This window comes from Drosophila persimilis, unplaced genomic scaffold, assembly GCF_003286085.1.
Source record: "Drosophila persimilis strain 14011-0111.01,24,50 unplaced genomic scaffold, DperRS2 tig00000191-arrow-pilon, whole genome shotgun sequence".
Classification (NCBI taxonomy): domain Eukaryota; kingdom Metazoa; phylum Arthropoda; class Insecta; order Diptera; family Drosophilidae; genus Drosophila; species Drosophila persimilis.
In genome coordinates, this window is record NW_020825298.1 from 8,107,129 (window position 1) to 8,120,685 (window position 13,557).

A 13,557-nucleotide genomic window follows, 5' to 3' on the forward strand; every position below is an offset into this window, starting at 1 on the left:
ATCAAAAATGCCGTAAACGGTCACACTGATTATATAGTGATGTGACTATCAACTTTCGATACATGCAATGTAATATACCGCAGCGTTAGATAGATGCATATAGTGGCAGTTGTCTTTTTGAAATGGGAAAAATTGATTTATTATGTACTTATTATACTATAATACACACTATAATTATCATACAAAAATTGTGTTGAACTGAAACAACTTTATATGGGGCATTGGGGATCCGATGGCCAGGATAAGAAGCGATTCGCAGTAAAATAGTTCATTTTATGAGGTGGTCATGTTCTTAACACTAGTTCTTTCATTCGAAGAAACATTTATGGATCTCAAAGCTTTTTTTCAAGGATATGTTCTCCATTCTTAATTGGGTATTCTCTACGCGTAGGCATTCAGCCTCTGCTTGCAGCTCATTGTTTCTTTGTTGCAAAAACAAAATTAATGATGATTCGGACTGAGAATGGCTGGCTTCTTCCAAGCTATCGGACAACTGGTCTTCAATGATATATCTATCATTGTCATGACTTTCGGAATGTGTGGTTTGCTCCCCGCCATCGGACATTTCGTCCTCAACGATATATTTTTCAAATTCTGCATCTGCGGCTTGTTCCAATCGTGCCAAGCTCTCAGCGGACAGCAGACTATTCTCAATATTCAAGCTTTCGGACAAAGGCGGTTTTACTGTAATATCACTTTCTGTTTTCAGCTCCGGCTTTATGCGGCGACGATATCGCTTTTGCCATCTGCTAAACACAGGTCTGTGCAATGGTTCATGGCCTAAAATAAAATATATTCAATTAATACTTGCTCTTTTAATTACAAGTAGCACATACCCAAGTTTTCAGTGGGAAGACTTCCTATCCGAAGCTTTCCATTCACAAAGCATTCATCTAGGAAGTGCTTTACGCATACCTTGGCGCGCGTAGGCGCCCCACTTATTCTAAGATTCGCGAACCAATGTTGTCGATTTCCTTTGTGGACAAAGTATGTGCGCTCATGGCTTGAGCAGCCTTTTACCAAACACTTTACAATTGGTCTGAAATAAAAAAAATAATATTTCAATGCCAGGAATTCTAGTTCTGATTGCCAGAATACATCGAACGAACAATAAGACGCACGGACAGACTTGGCTGTGTAATTACACGTATATGTACGTCAAAGTATGCATTTACTGTTTCACGTACCTTACCCACTCCATTTCAAATGGATTATTTTCCATTAATCTGTACTCTCTTAATTATTATAGTTGTATTTGCACTTTCCCTAGAGATAAGACTTGTTTAGTTTATTTATTATTTACTGAAAAATTGTTCCTGTGTGTGTGCACTTAGGGAACAGGGTTGATTCTGTGTCGATAGTTGGGTTGCGCTGTAAAAATACCAACATTTAATACCGCAATTTAAAAATATTTAAGCGGCCATATCAACAAACATTTGTTTGTTATAATATATTAATATGTATTTTATATATAATAACATATCACAATTATCATAATACAAATTATGGTACATTTATAATTCATTGCCGATAAATCCGTTATGCCATGGAGGATGTTTTTCATTATTCGAACAAACATTTATGGATTTCAAAACTTCGTTTCAAAGAAATGTTCTCCATTCTTAATTGAGAATTTTCTAAACGTAGGCATTCAGCCTCTGCTTGCAGCTCATTATTTCTCTGCTTCAAATACAAATTTATGGATTTTAATGTTGACTCCGACTGTGAATGATCTTCAATGACATATCCATCCTTTTCGGAATGTGTGGACTGTTCCGCGCTATCGGACTGGGGATCTTCAACGATATATTTATCAAATTCGGATATATCCTCCTGGTCCCATCCATCAATTTGTTTGTTCTCTTCTTGGAGCTTAGCTTTAGCTTTTTGTATGCTTATTCTTTGATGTCTGCTAAACTTAGGTAAATACACTGGCTCTCGGCCTAGAATTAAAAGAAAACATAATGTAATTCATATATGTATGGACATTCATTTAATACCGCTTATAAAACAACTTACCTAAATTTTCAGTCGGAACGCTTCCCATCCTAAGACGATGATCCAACAAGCATTCCGCCAGGAAATGTTTTGCGCACACCCTAGAGCGCCTTCGCGCTACCTTTATTCCCAGATTAGCGTACCAATATTTGCTATTTCCAAGCGGGATCTGGTATGACCGCTTATGCCCTGAGCAGCCTCTTACTAAACATGGCCACATTTCTCTGAAATATAAAGAATCAATTAAAACTTAAATGCAAGAATATGTTTTTCTGTTCGATAATACCATAAATTGTATGTATGAAACTTACTTGCGTGCTGGCGAAACTTCGACGGGGTTGCTAGCCTGATTTAAATTCATTTCTGTTTTTATTTATAACAAAAAGAAGCGCAGATCCGATCAGTTTGGTGGCCGTGGCTGTAGGTACTTCTTCCGAATGATGGCACCCTGACTTACGGACCGACAGACTGGCTGTGCAATAACATACATATGTGTGTGTTCCAGATTAATGCACCTGTACAGTTTTCTCCTTCTGATTATTCTACTTTTTTTATTGCTTTTTCCCTTTTTAACTATTCACATAAAATATTTTTGTTTGCCAATTTCGTACACTTGCTTTGTGAGGCCGAAATAACAGGGTTGATTCGGCGTCGATAACGGGGCTGGCACATCATAGAAAAAAGGAGGATAAAAAATACCAAAATGTAATACATAAATATTTCAATATTCACTGATTAATGCAATATGTTTATTAATATTGTATTATTAAAAACATTTAATCATAAATGCAAATGCAACGACAACATGGGCACCAAAGCAACTTTCAAATTTAGCTCCTTTAACGGGGCTGGCGTCAGCTGTTCGTTATCAGACGGGGAAAGAAGCAACCGGTTGGATCCACCGTGAGGGTATATAAAGAAGAAACCGATTGGATCCACCGCAATTTATTTCAGCGGCTCCGTAAGCAGAAACACAGCAAACATGACCAAGACTAGAGTTTACGTTATCGGCGTGGGCATGACCAAGGTACGCCCGCTGAAGTTTGACCTTTGTGCTGTCTTTCATTTTATCATTATTCTTGTGTATCTCTTCTTAGTTCGAAAAGCCCGGCCGTCGTGCTGATGTCTGCTATCCGGACTTTGCCAAGGAGGCCATCACCAAGGCTCTGCAGGACGCCAATATCAAGTACGAGGAGGTGCAGCAGGCTGTGGCCGGTTACGTCTATGGAGACTCCACCTGCGGCCAGCGTGCTGTCTATGAGGTCGGAATGACCGGCATTCCCGTCTACAATGTGAACAACAACTGCTCCACAGGATCTAGCGCCCTCTACTTGGCCAAGCAGATCATCGAGTCTGGAACCTCCGACTGTGTGCTGGCTCTGGGCTTCGAGAAGATGGAGCGTGGCTCTCTGGCGTCAAAGGTAGGAAATCCGTCTGCTTGGAATTATACTTAAACGAATCTTGTTATCGCCTGTGTTAATATACCAACAGTACTTTGACCGCGCCAACCCCATGGAGCGTCACATCACCGAGATGGGAGAGCTTACCGAAATTGGACCTGGACCCATGGCTGCCCAGATCTTCGGCAATGCTGGCAAGGAGCACATGAAGAAGTACGGTACCAAGCCCGAACACTTCGGCAAGATCGCCTGGAAGAACCACAAGCACTCCGTCAATAATCCGTAAGTTCAGTCGAAAGTTCACTTGCCACCAGCTTATCTTATCGCCGAGAGCCTCCGACCATCATCATCAGTCCACTCCATTGCCTGCATTCAGTCGGGAGACCGACCTATACACGCGTTTCTTTTATCTGTCGGACTCTATTGGTTCCAGCTACTCGCAGTTCCGCGATGAATACACTCTGGAGCAGATTATGAAGTCTCCGCAGGTGGTCGAGGGAGTGCTGACCAAACTGCAGTGCTGCCCCACCTCTGACGGCTCTGGTGCTGCTATTCTGGCCTCCGAGCAGTTTGTGCGTCGCCATGGCTTGGAGAAGCAGGCTGTGGAGATCGTGGGCATGGAAATGGCCAGCGATCCAGCATCTACCTTCGCGGACAAGAGTCTGATGAAGATCGCCGGCTACGATATGACGGCTCTGGCTAGTCAACGTCTTTTTGCCAAGAGCGGATACAAGCCACAGGATGTGCAGGTGGTGGAGCTGCACGATTGCTTCTCCGCCAACGAGCTGGTGACCTACGAGGCCCTGGGCTTGTGCGGCGAGGGCAAGGCTGGCGAGTTCATCGATCGCGGAGACAACACATACGGCGGCAAGTTCGTGGTGAACCCCAGCGGTGGACTAATTTCGAAGGGCCATCCCCTGGGAGCCACTGGCCTGGCCCAGTGTGCTGAATTGTGCTGGCAGCTGCGTGGACTGGCTGAGAAGCGACAGGTGAATGGCGCCAAGCTGGCGTTGCAGCACAATCTGGGTCTGGGCGGAGCTGTAGTTGTGGCTCTCTATCGCCTGGGCTTCCCGGGAGCAGCCAAGGCAAAGTTGTAAATGGGATTGGATTTTGTACATATTTACTATTAAACGTGAACTCTTTTATAATCTTACAATCTTTTTCCAATCTCCAGTCTACTCGAAGATTAGATTATACAATGGTTTTACTTGCGTTTCAGCTTGGTGGCTGCCTTTCCACCTCTGCAAATCCGGCGTAATCCTACGCAGGCAATGAACAGGAGAAGTAGAACAGAGATTGCCACCAAGTAGACATCCAGCGAGTAGTAGACAAACCGGGAGAGATGCACGGCGCTGGGTTGGATGAGAGGTGCTCCTTTGGTCTCGGCGACATGCTCCACCCACCAGATGGCCGTTTCCAGAGGAGGCTGCACTCGGCTGTTATACGCGGAGGCCACGGCCAGGGCCTTGGCCTTGAAGGAGGGATCCAGCGCTTTCGTGAGTGTCTCATAGACTGTCTTCTCGCTGAGCTTATGGAAGTCCAGACGCAGGGCCATGCCCCGCTGCACCAGAGATTCGATGTTCAGTGACTGATCGCCATACATGGGCATGCCCACAATGGGTATGCCGCTGGACACAGCCTCCGAGGTGCCCATGAGGCCGCCGTGGGACAGAAATAGCTTAACATTGGGATGGGCGAATATGTCGCGCTGTGGCAGCCACTTCAAGATGTGCAGATTGTCGGGCTTGTTGGGCAGCGTATCGTTCTCCCACTTCCAGATGACCTGCTGCTCCAGACGGCCAATGGCACGTACCATGCCATCTCTCTTCGCCTCGGACAAGGAACTGGCACGCAGCTGAGAGCCCCAGCTGATGAGGATTACGCCTTTGGTGGCCTTATTAAGCAGCTGCTGGAGATCATCGGGCAAGGGCTGGGCGGGCTTCAGGTGCACTCCGCCCACTTCAATGATGTTCGGAGGCAGAGGCTTGGGTCCACTCAGCGAGAAGTGCTGGTTGAGTAGCATCAGGGAGGTATTTCTCACCATCGCTTGGGTGGAAGGCAGCCCAGGACCGAATTTCTGGCGTATCAAGGCATCGGCAGCGGAAAAACTGAACATTCGGTAGAGCATATTAATCGAATGCACTGTGATCCAATTACCCAATCGACCGGCAAACGACATCTCCTGCGACTGACCCATGAAGAGGGCCGAGATATACGAAGGGATCAACGGAGCGCCCATTCTCTCATAGTGCCAGGGCATCAGAGCACAGCTGCTCATGCCAATCACCGGCGCCTGCAGCACATGCGCCACACTCATCAGGCAGTCCGTGTTGAAGTGCTCCGTCAGGATCACATCATAGTAGCCAGGAGGATGCTTAAGGATCCTTGCCAATGCCTCACTGTTCAGGGTGGTGTTGCAGGCCTCTTTGCCGGCGACGTAGAGCATGTAGAACTCTGCGTAGTGGAACAGAAATGGTAACGGCCGCTCGAATTCCTATAGAAAGTGTATACCTTTAGTATAATTGAATTTCAAAGACATTTGACCTACCGTCAGTGGAATGGCATCCGACAAGTTGGAAGATGGCAGCAGATAGTCCGTATATCCAGAGGGAGGTTCCTTATCCGGAAAGGGACTCAAAACATCCACACTGTGGCCCGCCTCGGCCAGTCCCCGCATAATCGGGTGAAAGAATTTGAAGTGGCTAATCGATGGATGGGCAAACATGCCTAAGATCTTTAGAGAGCTGGCCGTACCAGTTAGGGATATGACCGCCAGCAGCGATAGCCACTTGTAGACCTGATTATCACTCATTTTTGCTGTGCGACGGAATAGATTTGTGATCATTATCAATATTAAGTATAAATGTGCTTGTGTAAAGTGCAATTATTAGTTTGTATGTGTGTGTCAGATCCTAATCTAAAATTAACAATTAGAAATTGCCACCTTTCTTTTTAATTAGAAAATAACACAAATAAACTCACCGGCTTTGTTTTTAGACCTCACGGGGACAGATCCGTCGCTGGCAAAAGATGAGCGTCAACTGATGAATGAGTCCCCATAAAGGGGACCCCAAAAGAAGAGAACTTTACAAAATTCAAAGTGTTCTCTAGCCTCTACCTGTTTCTCTCTTTCCCTATTTGCTGTGCAGAGAGTCATGGTTTAAAATATATTTGTTGTTATACTCGTAGCATAGGCGTAGGGGTCTCTTTAGAGGGGGTGACCTACATATATACATCTATAACCTGACATGTTTTAATTTTTGTTTGGAAATAGCCTGGTAGCCAGCTAGTACTCGTAAAGTGCTATGGTATATATATATATAGAGGATCATCACCCTTCACTGATTAGCCAAACTGGGAGAGAGTACATTATTAGAACTGGGTAAACAAATACAATATACGATCCGATATATGATCCGATCGTATACTCCGCTTATACATCTACTATTATCTTAATGCTTTTATACGAATAATGAAGCCTAAAAGTATAATACAGCAGCTAATGCGAATCAGAAGTTGGGAGATATATTCCATTTTTATTAAACAGTTAATTTGTTTTTAGTCCGATCTACGATTACAACTACAATTGAAATCCTTGGTCAGGAAGCGTCTGTCTGTACACTAAAAAGACTCTTACACAAGAACATATAAAATATCACATACACAACAAGCGATGACAGATTCCGCCGATTAGTCCCTCTTGGGCTTTGCGGAAGATTTAGAGCCGCAGCAGCGTCGAATGAGGGCCAGCCAACTGCCGATGATAATGGCCAGGATAAGAGCCACGACCGCATAGCAGTCGAGGGAGTAGTAAACGAAGCGGGACATATGCACGGCGCTGGGCTGGAGCAGGGGAGCACCGCCAGTGTGAGCCACATGCTCCACCCACCACAAGGCCGTCTGCAGAGCCTGCTGCGGGCGATGGTTGTACGAATGGGAGACGGCCTTGGCGGCATCGTAATATCTAAGAAAGGATAAGGAGAAATCCAGTTAGGAAGAGACACAGAGATAGTCCATTGTGGCAATACTCACTTTTTGTCCAATGCCTTTTTCAGGGCACGTATTACGCTGTTCTCCCCGATTTCCTCGTAGTTCAAGATCGTGGCCATTCCACGCTGAACCAAGGCGGCGGTGTTCACAAACTGATCGCCATACATGGGTGTGGCCACGACGGGTACACCGCAGTAGGCCGCCTCCGAGGTGCCCATGAGACCGCCATGGGACATAAAGACTTTGACATTGGGATGGCACAGGATATCGCGCTGTGGGAGCCACTTCATGATGTGCATATTGGCGGGTTGGTTCGGCAGCGTCTCGTTCTCCCATTTCCAGATGACCTGTTGCTTCAGGCGTGCCGCGGCCCGTACGATGCCATCCCGCTTGGCAGCGGACAGGGAATTGGCGCGTATCATGGAGCCCCAACTAATGAGAATCACCCCATGCTCGGCGTTGTCCAGGAGCCGCTGCAGATCCGCGGGCAAGGGCTTCGACTTTTGTATGTGTATGCCGCCCAGCTCGATCACGTTGGGGGGCAATGGCTTGGGTCCACTCAGGGAGTAGTGTTGGTTCACGAAGAACAAAGAGGTATTCTTGGCCAGCTCACCCACGGAGGGAACCATGTGGCCAAACTTGTATTGCACCATCTTATCGGCAGCGGGTACGGAGAGTAATCTGAAAGGATGAGTTATAGAAATACTTTCTCAGACAATGACGTGGGGTCTCATCCTACTTGTACATCCAGTTGAGGGCATGGAAACTGAACCAATTGGCCAGCCGTCCCCCAAAATTCATGTCCTGCGACTGGGCCATGAACAAGTTCGGTATGTGGGAGGGTATTATCGGAGCACCCATTCTCTCATAGTGCCAGGGCATCATGACGCAGCTGCTCAAAGCTATCACCGGCGCATGCAGCTGGTGGGCCACTCCCATCATGCAGTCCGTGTTGAACTGCTCCATTATGATCACATCAAAGTAGCCCTGCCTCCGCTTGAGGATCTGCTGCAGTGCGTCCGAGCGGAGAGTGAAGTTGCAGGCCTGCCTCCCCCAATCGTACAGTAGGAAGAACTCCTGGAAGTGACTGTAGAAAGTGCGTTTCTCAAAGACCTAAAAGGGCGAGACCCCAATGATCAATGAATTCCGTACTTCTTCGATGGCCTTACCTTCAGATCCACGCTGTTTGTGAGCTTGTCAATCCCTGTTAGAGGGTAATCCTTGTAGTGTACGGCCGGATGTTTGTCCGGAAAGTGTGAGACCACACTGACATCATGTCCCGCCTCGGCCAGACCCCGCATGATGGGATGGAAGAAGTGGAAGTGACTGACGCCGGGATGGGGAAAGAGACCCAATATCTTTAGCGGGGGACCGGCATTGACCTCGACCCCGGTATGGCCCAGGGTCAGCCCCAACAGCACTACGGTGAGCAGCGACGAACACATGTTTCTACGAGTAATTCGAAAAAACGGAACACTTTTAGATATCGACACTTGTTGCCTTTGGTTTGGGTTGGGCTCTGTGCTCTGTATTTTCGTCTGACCTTGGGGTTAGGCGAACACTAAGCGAATACGAATACGAATACAAATTGTTGTAAAGAAAATTATGTAAAGAATGTACGGCGAAAGCACAAAAAAGAAAACACAACAAAAGCCATGGCGCATTGCATCACAGTTTCTGGCTGTCTGGGTGGGACGTTAATTGAATTTGTTACACGATTTACAAGTTATATTTATGGCAGCAGGGAACTCTTCCACCAAAATCAATCACTATTCACTGGATACACAAACACACGCCGAAGGTGCATGCCGCATGGAGGCTCCTTGAAGCTCCCCCCCTCCCCCTTCTGAGAGACCAATGCTTACTTTTGTTGGGATGTCGGCGAGCGACTGACAGAACGGGAAGCAATGCAGAGCAGCCGACGGGGAAGCCAAAACGAAAGCTCGGTCAACGAACGAAAAGAAAACGAAAAATGTGCTGTGTGAGCGATCCGAACCGAATATTGTGCGTCGTCGTCGTTGTCTTTGGCGGAAGCTCTCTCTCTCTATCTCTCTTTGCCTCGCTATCATTACAGGAAAGCACGATTTCGATCTGGACAACAGGAGAGCGTGCGACCAGGAGAGCTTGGAAGTTGAATGCCGAACACAATGAGAGAGAACGGGAGCAGGCAGAGCACCTTGAGCACGAGACTAAACGACAGTAGAAAGCTAATAAAACGCTACATCATTGAAGTTCGTCTTACGATCGTTTATCAGTCATTGCTCACATGTTCGTTGACGTTCCAGACGCTCTCAATGATTACGTTCGAATGTTTACTCTTAATTAAGATTGGATTGTTTGTCATATGTGTGTTCCACGTAACGCTGGAGTGAAAGAGAGCTTAGTAACTGGACTTAGTAACAGCAAACATGACCAAGACTAGAGTTTACGTTATCGGCGTGGGCATGACCAAGGTACGCCCGCTGAAGTTTGACCTTTGTGCTGTCTTTCATTTTATCATTATTCTTGTGTATCTCTTCTTAGTTCGAAAAGCCCGGCCGTCGTGCTGATGTCTGCTATCCGGACTTTGCCAAGGAGGCCATCACCAAGGCTCTGCAGGACGCCAATATCAAGTACGAGGAGGTGCAGCAGGCTGTGGCCGGTTACGTCTATGGAGACTCCACCTGCGGCCAGCGTGCTGTCTATGAGGTCGGAATGACCGGCATTCCCGTCTACAATGTGAACAACAACTGCTCCACAGGATCTAGCGCCCTCTACTTGGCCAAGCAGATCATCGAGTCTGGAACCTCCGACTGTGTGCTGGCTCTGGGCTTCGAGAAGATGGAGCGTGGCTCTCTGGCGTCAAAGGTAGGAAATCCGTCTGCTTGGAATTATACTTAAACGAATCTTGTTATCGCCTGTGTTAATATACCAACAGTACTTTGACCGCGCCAACCCCATGGAGCGTCACATCACCGAGATGGGAGAGCTTACCGAAATTGGACCTGGACCCATGGCTGCCCAGATCTTCGGCAATGCTGGCAAGGAGCACATGAAGAAGTACGGTACCAAGCCCGAACACTTCGGCAAGATCGCCTGGAAGAACCACAAGCACTCCGTCAATAATCCGTAAGTTCAGTCGAAAGTTCACTTGCCACCAGCTTATCTTATCGCCGAGAGCCTCCGACCATCATCATCAGTCCACTCCATTGCCTGCATTCAGTCGGGAGACCGACCTATACACGCGTTTCTTTTATCTGTCGGACTCTATTGGTTCCAGCTACTCGCAGTTCCGCGATGAATACACTCTGGAGCAGATTATGAAGTCTCCGCAGGTGGTCGAGGGAGTGCTGACCAAACTGCAGTGCTGCCCCACCTCTGACGGCTCTGGTGCTGCTATTCTGGCCTCCGAGCAGTTTGTGCGTCGCCATGGCTTGGAGAAGCAGGCTGTGGAGATCGTGGGCATGGAAATGGCCAGCGATCCAGCATCTACCTTCGCGGACAAGAGTCTGATGAAGATCGCCGGCTACGATATGACGGCTCTGGCTAGTCAACGTCTTTTTGCCAAGAGCGGATACAAGCCACAGGATGTGCAGGTGGTGGAGCTGCACGATTGCTTCTCCGCCAACGAGCTGGTGACCTACGAGGCCCTGGGCTTGTGCGGCGAGGGCAAGGCTGGCGAGTTCATCGATCGCGGAGACAACACATACGGCGGCAAGTTCGTGGTGAACCCCAGCGGTGGACTAATTTCGAAGGGCCATCCCCTGGGAGCCACTGGCCTGGCCCAGTGTGCTGAATTGTGCTGGCAGCTGCGTGGACTGGCTGAGAAGCGACAGGTGAATGGCGCCAAGCTGGCGTTGCAGCACAATCTGGGTCTGGGCGGAGCTGTAGTTGTGGCTCTCTATCGCCTGGGCTTCCCGGGAGCAGCCAAGGCAAAGTTGTAAATGGGATTGGATTTTGTACATATTTACTATTAAACGTGAACTCTTTTATAATCTTACAATCTTTTTCCAATCTCCAGTCTACTCGAAGATTAGATTATACAATGGTTTTACTTGCGTTTCAGCTTGGTGGCTGCCTTTCCACCTCTGCAAATCCGGCGTAATCCTACGCAGGCAATGAACAGGAGAAGTAGAACAGAGATTGCCACCAAGTAGACATCCAGCGAGTAGTAGACAAACCGGGAGAGATGCACGGCGCTGGGTTGGATGAGAGGTGCTCCTTTGGTCTCGGCGACATGCTCCACCCACCAGATGGCCGTTTCCAGAGGAGGCTGCACTCGGCTGTTATACGCGGAGGCCACGGCCAGGGCCTTGGCCTTGAAGGAGGGATCCAGCGCTTTCGTGAGTGTCTCATAGACTGTCTTCTCGCTGAGCTTATGGAAGTCCAGACGCAGGGCCATGCCCCGCTGCACCAGAGATTCGATGTTCAGTGACTGATCGCCATACATGGGCATGCCCACAATGGGTATGCCGCTGGACACAGCCTCCGAGGTGCCCATGAGGCCGCCGTGGGACAGAAATAGCTTAACATTGGGATGGGCGAATATGTCGCGCTGTGGCAGCCACTTCAAGATGTGCAGATTGTCGGGCTTGTTGGGCAGCGTATCGTTCTCCCACTTCCAGATGACCTGCTGCTCCAGACGGCCAATGGCACGTACCATGCCATCTCTCTTCGCCTCGGACAAGGAACTGGCACGCAGCTGAGAGCCCCAGCTGATGAGGATTACGCCTTTGGTGGCCTTATTAAGCAGCTGCTGGAGATCATCGGGCAAGGGCTGGGCGGGCTTCAGGTGCACTCCGCCCACTTCAATGATGTTCGGAGGCAGAGGCTTGGGTCCACTCAGCGAGAAGTGCTGGTTGAGTAGCATCAGGGAGGTATTTCTCACCATCGCTTGGGTGGAAGGCAGCCCAGGACCGAATTTCTGGCGTATCAAGGCATCGGCAGCGGAAAAACTGAACATTCGGTAGAGCATATTAATCGAATGCACTGTGATCCAATTACCCAATCGACCGGCAAACGACATCTCCTGCGACTGACCCATGAAGAGGGCCGAGATATACGAAGGGATCAACGGAGCGCCCATTCTCTCATAGTGCCAGGGCATCAGAGCACAGCTGCTCATGCCAATCACCGGCGCCTGCAGCACATGCGCCACACTCATCAGGCAGTCCGTGTTGAAGTGCTCCGTCAGGATCACATCATAGTAGCCAGGAGGATGCTTAAGGATCCTTGCCAATGCCTCACTGTTCAGGGTGGTGTTGCAGGCCTCTTTGCCGGCGACGTAGAGCATGTAGAACTCTGCGTAGTGGAACAGAAATGGTAACGGCCGCTCGAATTCCTATAGAAAGTGTATACCTTTAGTATAATTGAATTTCAAAGACATTTGACCTACCGTCAGTGGAATGGCATCCGACAAGTTGGAAGATGGCAGCAGATAGTCCGTATATCCAGAGGGAGGTTCCTTATCCGGAAAGGGACTCAAAACATCCACACTGTGGCCCGCCTCGGCCAGTCCCCGCATAATCGGGTGAAAGAATTTGAAGTGGCTAATCGATGGATGGGCAAACATGCCTAAGATCTTTAGAGAGCTGGCCGTACCAGTTAGGGATATCACCGCCAGCAGCGAAAGCCACTTGTAGACCTGATTATCACTCATTTTTGCTGTGCGACGGAATAGATTTGTGATCATTATCAATATTAAGTATAAATGTGCTTGTGTAAAGTGCAATTATTAGTTTGTATGTGTGTGTCAGATCCTAATCTAAAATTAACAATTAGAAATTGCCACGTTTCTTTTTAATTAGAAAATAACACAAATAAACTCACCAGCTTTGTTTTTAGACCTCACGGGGACAGATCCGTCGCTGGCAAAAGATGAGCGTCAACTGATGAATGAGTCCCCATAAAGGGGACCCCAAAAGAAGAGAACTTTACAAAATGCAAAGTGTTCACTAGCCTCTACCTGTTTCTCTCTTTCCCTATTTGCTGAGCAGAGAGTCATGGTTTAAAATATATTTGTTGTTATACTCATAGCATAGGCGTAGGGGTCTCTTTAGAAGGGGTGACCTACATATGTACATCTATAACCTGATATGTATTAATTTTTGTTTGGAAATAGCCTGGTAGCCAGAGATATATAGAGAGGATCATCACCCTTCACTGATTAGCCACACTGGGAGAGAGTACA

General features: G+C 47.9%; 6 protein-coding genes and 1 long non-coding RNA gene across 8 annotated transcripts; 2 read left to right on the forward strand and 5 right to left on the reverse strand.

Moving 5' to 3' along the window:
- Positions 1-112: 112 nt before the first annotated feature.
- LOC113565838 lies at positions 113-1,246 on the reverse strand. Its single transcript, XM_026989171.1, has 3 exons — positions 1,188-1,246; positions 837-1,039; positions 113-780 (listed from the first exon to the last, which is right to left on the reverse strand). Exons 1-3 carry the CDS (start codon positions 1,220-1,222, stop codon positions 308-310), a joined length of 711 nt encoding a protein of 236 aa, XP_026844972.1. The 5' UTR covers positions 1,223-1,246; the 3' UTR covers positions 113-307.
- A 267-nt stretch (positions 1,247-1,513) lies between these two features.
- Positions 1,514-2,568, reverse strand: LOC113565841. The gene is made up of 3 exons (XR_003408825.1): positions 2,310-2,568; positions 2,020-2,222; positions 1,514-1,943 (listed from the first exon to the last, which is right to left on the reverse strand). It is a non-coding gene; the product is annotated as an uncharacterized LOC113565841 (long non-coding RNA).
- A 375-nt stretch (positions 2,569-2,943) lies between these two features.
- LOC6588700 (non-specific lipid-transfer protein) lies at positions 2,944-4,546 on the forward strand. The gene is made up of 4 exons (XM_002014905.2): positions 2,944-3,025; positions 3,096-3,419; positions 3,490-3,680; positions 3,832-4,546. Exons 1-4 carry the CDS (start codon positions 2,981-2,983, stop codon positions 4,493-4,495), a joined length of 1,224 nt encoding a protein of 407 aa, XP_002014941.1. The 5' UTR covers positions 2,944-2,980; the 3' UTR covers positions 4,496-4,546.
- On the reverse strand, positions 4,502-6,432 carry LOC6588699 (UDP-glucuronosyltransferase 2B17). Its single transcript, XM_002014904.2, has 3 exons — positions 6,381-6,432; positions 5,947-6,215; positions 4,502-5,892 (listed from the first exon to the last, which is right to left on the reverse strand). The coding sequence occupies exons 2-3, from the start codon at positions 6,208-6,210 to the stop codon at positions 4,603-4,605; spliced, it is 1,554 nt and encodes a 517-aa protein (XP_002014940.1). The 5' UTR covers positions 6,211-6,215; positions 6,381-6,432; the 3' UTR covers positions 4,502-4,602.
- Positions 6,433-6,901: 469 nt separating this feature from the next.
- LOC6588742 (2-hydroxyacylsphingosine 1-beta-galactosyltransferase) lies at positions 6,902-9,610 on the reverse strand. Of its 2 annotated transcripts, none has more exons than XM_002014903.2 (5): positions 9,254-9,610; positions 8,558-8,837; positions 8,128-8,501; positions 7,431-8,069; positions 6,902-7,362 (listed from the first exon to the last, which is right to left on the reverse strand). In XM_002014903.2, exons 2-5 carry the CDS (start codon positions 8,831-8,833, stop codon positions 7,089-7,091), a joined length of 1,563 nt encoding a protein of 520 aa, XP_002014939.1. In that variant the 5' UTR covers positions 8,834-8,837; positions 9,254-9,610; the 3' UTR covers positions 6,902-7,088. The 2 variants fall into 2 exon arrangements, with proteins under 2 accessions (XP_002014939.1, XP_026844971.1); XM_026989170.1 differs by lacking the exon at positions 9,254-9,610 and adding an exon at positions 8,932-8,978.
- Positions 9,611-9,709: 99 nt separating this feature from the next.
- LOC6588741 (non-specific lipid-transfer protein) lies at positions 9,710-11,362 on the forward strand. Its single transcript, XM_002014902.2, has 4 exons — positions 9,710-9,841; positions 9,912-10,235; positions 10,306-10,496; positions 10,648-11,362. Exons 1-4 carry the CDS (start codon positions 9,797-9,799, stop codon positions 11,309-11,311), a joined length of 1,224 nt encoding a protein of 407 aa, XP_002014938.1. The 5' UTR covers positions 9,710-9,796; the 3' UTR covers positions 11,312-11,362.
- Positions 11,318-13,258, reverse strand: LOC6588740 (UDP-glucuronosyltransferase 2B17). Its single transcript, XM_002014901.2, has 3 exons — positions 13,197-13,258; positions 12,763-13,031; positions 11,318-12,708 (listed from the first exon to the last, which is right to left on the reverse strand). The coding sequence occupies exons 2-3, from the start codon at positions 13,024-13,026 to the stop codon at positions 11,419-11,421; spliced, it is 1,554 nt and encodes a 517-aa protein (XP_002014937.1). The 5' UTR covers positions 13,027-13,031; positions 13,197-13,258; the 3' UTR covers positions 11,318-11,418.
- Positions 13,259-13,557: the final 299 nt, after the last annotated feature.

What these genes read in the sequence shown, in the direction of transcription:
- LOC6588700 (XM_002014905.2), top strand. Translation starts at nt 2,981, where the DNA reads ATGACCAAGACTAGAGTTTACGTTATCGGCGTGGGCATGACCAAG. An exon ending in TCGGCGTGGGCATGACCAAG is followed by an intron (nt 3,026 to 3,095) that starts GTACGCCCGCTG and finishes ATCTCTTCTTAG; the next exon opens with TTCGAAAAGCCCGGCCGTCG. An exon ending in AAGCACTCCGTCAATAATCC is followed by an intron (nt 3,681 to 3,831) that starts GTAAGTTCAGTC and finishes TATTGGTTCCAG; the next exon opens with CTACTCGCAGTTCCGCGATG.
- LOC6588742 (XM_002014903.2), bottom strand. Translation starts at nt 8,833, where the DNA reads ATGTGTTCGTCGCTGCTCACCGTAGTGCTGTTGGGGCTGACCCTGGGC. An exon ending in GCCCTCAACTGGATGTACAA is followed by an intron (nt 8,070 to 8,127) that starts GTAGGATGAGAC and finishes TCATCCTTTCAG; the next exon opens with ATTACTCTCCGTACCCGCTG. An exon ending in AAAAAGGCATTGGACAAAAA is followed by an intron (nt 7,363 to 7,430) that starts GTGAGTATTGCC and finishes ATCCTTTCTTAG; the next exon opens with ATATTACGATGCCGCCAAGG.
- LOC6588740 (XM_002014901.2), bottom strand. Translation starts at nt 13,026, where the DNA reads ATGAGTGATAATCAGGTCTACAAGTGGCTTTCGCTGCTGGCGGTGATA. An exon ending in CGGATGCCATTCCACTGACG is followed by an intron (nt 12,709 to 12,762) that starts GTAGGTCAAATG and finishes CACTTTCTATAG; the next exon opens with GAATTCGAGCGGCCGTTACC.
- LOC6588741 (XM_002014902.2), top strand. Translation starts at nt 9,797, where the DNA reads ATGACCAAGACTAGAGTTTACGTTATCGGCGTGGGCATGACCAAG. An exon ending in TCGGCGTGGGCATGACCAAG is followed by an intron (nt 9,842 to 9,911) that starts GTACGCCCGCTG and finishes ATCTCTTCTTAG; the next exon opens with TTCGAAAAGCCCGGCCGTCG. An exon ending in GTGGCTCTCTGGCGTCAAAG is followed by an intron (nt 10,236 to 10,305) that starts GTAGGAAATCCG and finishes ATATACCAACAG; the next exon opens with TACTTTGACCGCGCCAACCC.
- LOC6588699 (XM_002014904.2), bottom strand. Translation starts at nt 6,210, where the DNA reads ATGAGTGATAATCAGGTCTACAAGTGGCTATCGCTGCTGGCGGTCATA. An exon ending in CGGATGCCATTCCACTGACG is followed by an intron (nt 5,893 to 5,946) that starts GTAGGTCAAATG and finishes CACTTTCTATAG; the next exon opens with GAATTCGAGCGGCCGTTACC.
- LOC113565838 (XM_026989171.1), bottom strand. Translation starts at nt 1,222, where the DNA reads ATGGAAAATAATCCATTTGAAATGGAGTGGGTAAG. An exon ending in TTTGAAATGGAGTGGGTAAG is followed by an intron (nt 1,040 to 1,187) that starts GTACGTGAAACA and finishes TTTTTATTTCAG; the next exon opens with ACCAATTGTAAAGTGTTTGG. An exon ending in TCTTCCCACTGAAAACTTGG is followed by an intron (nt 781 to 836) that starts GTATGTGCTACT and finishes ATTTTATTTTAG; the next exon opens with GCCATGAACCATTGCACAGA.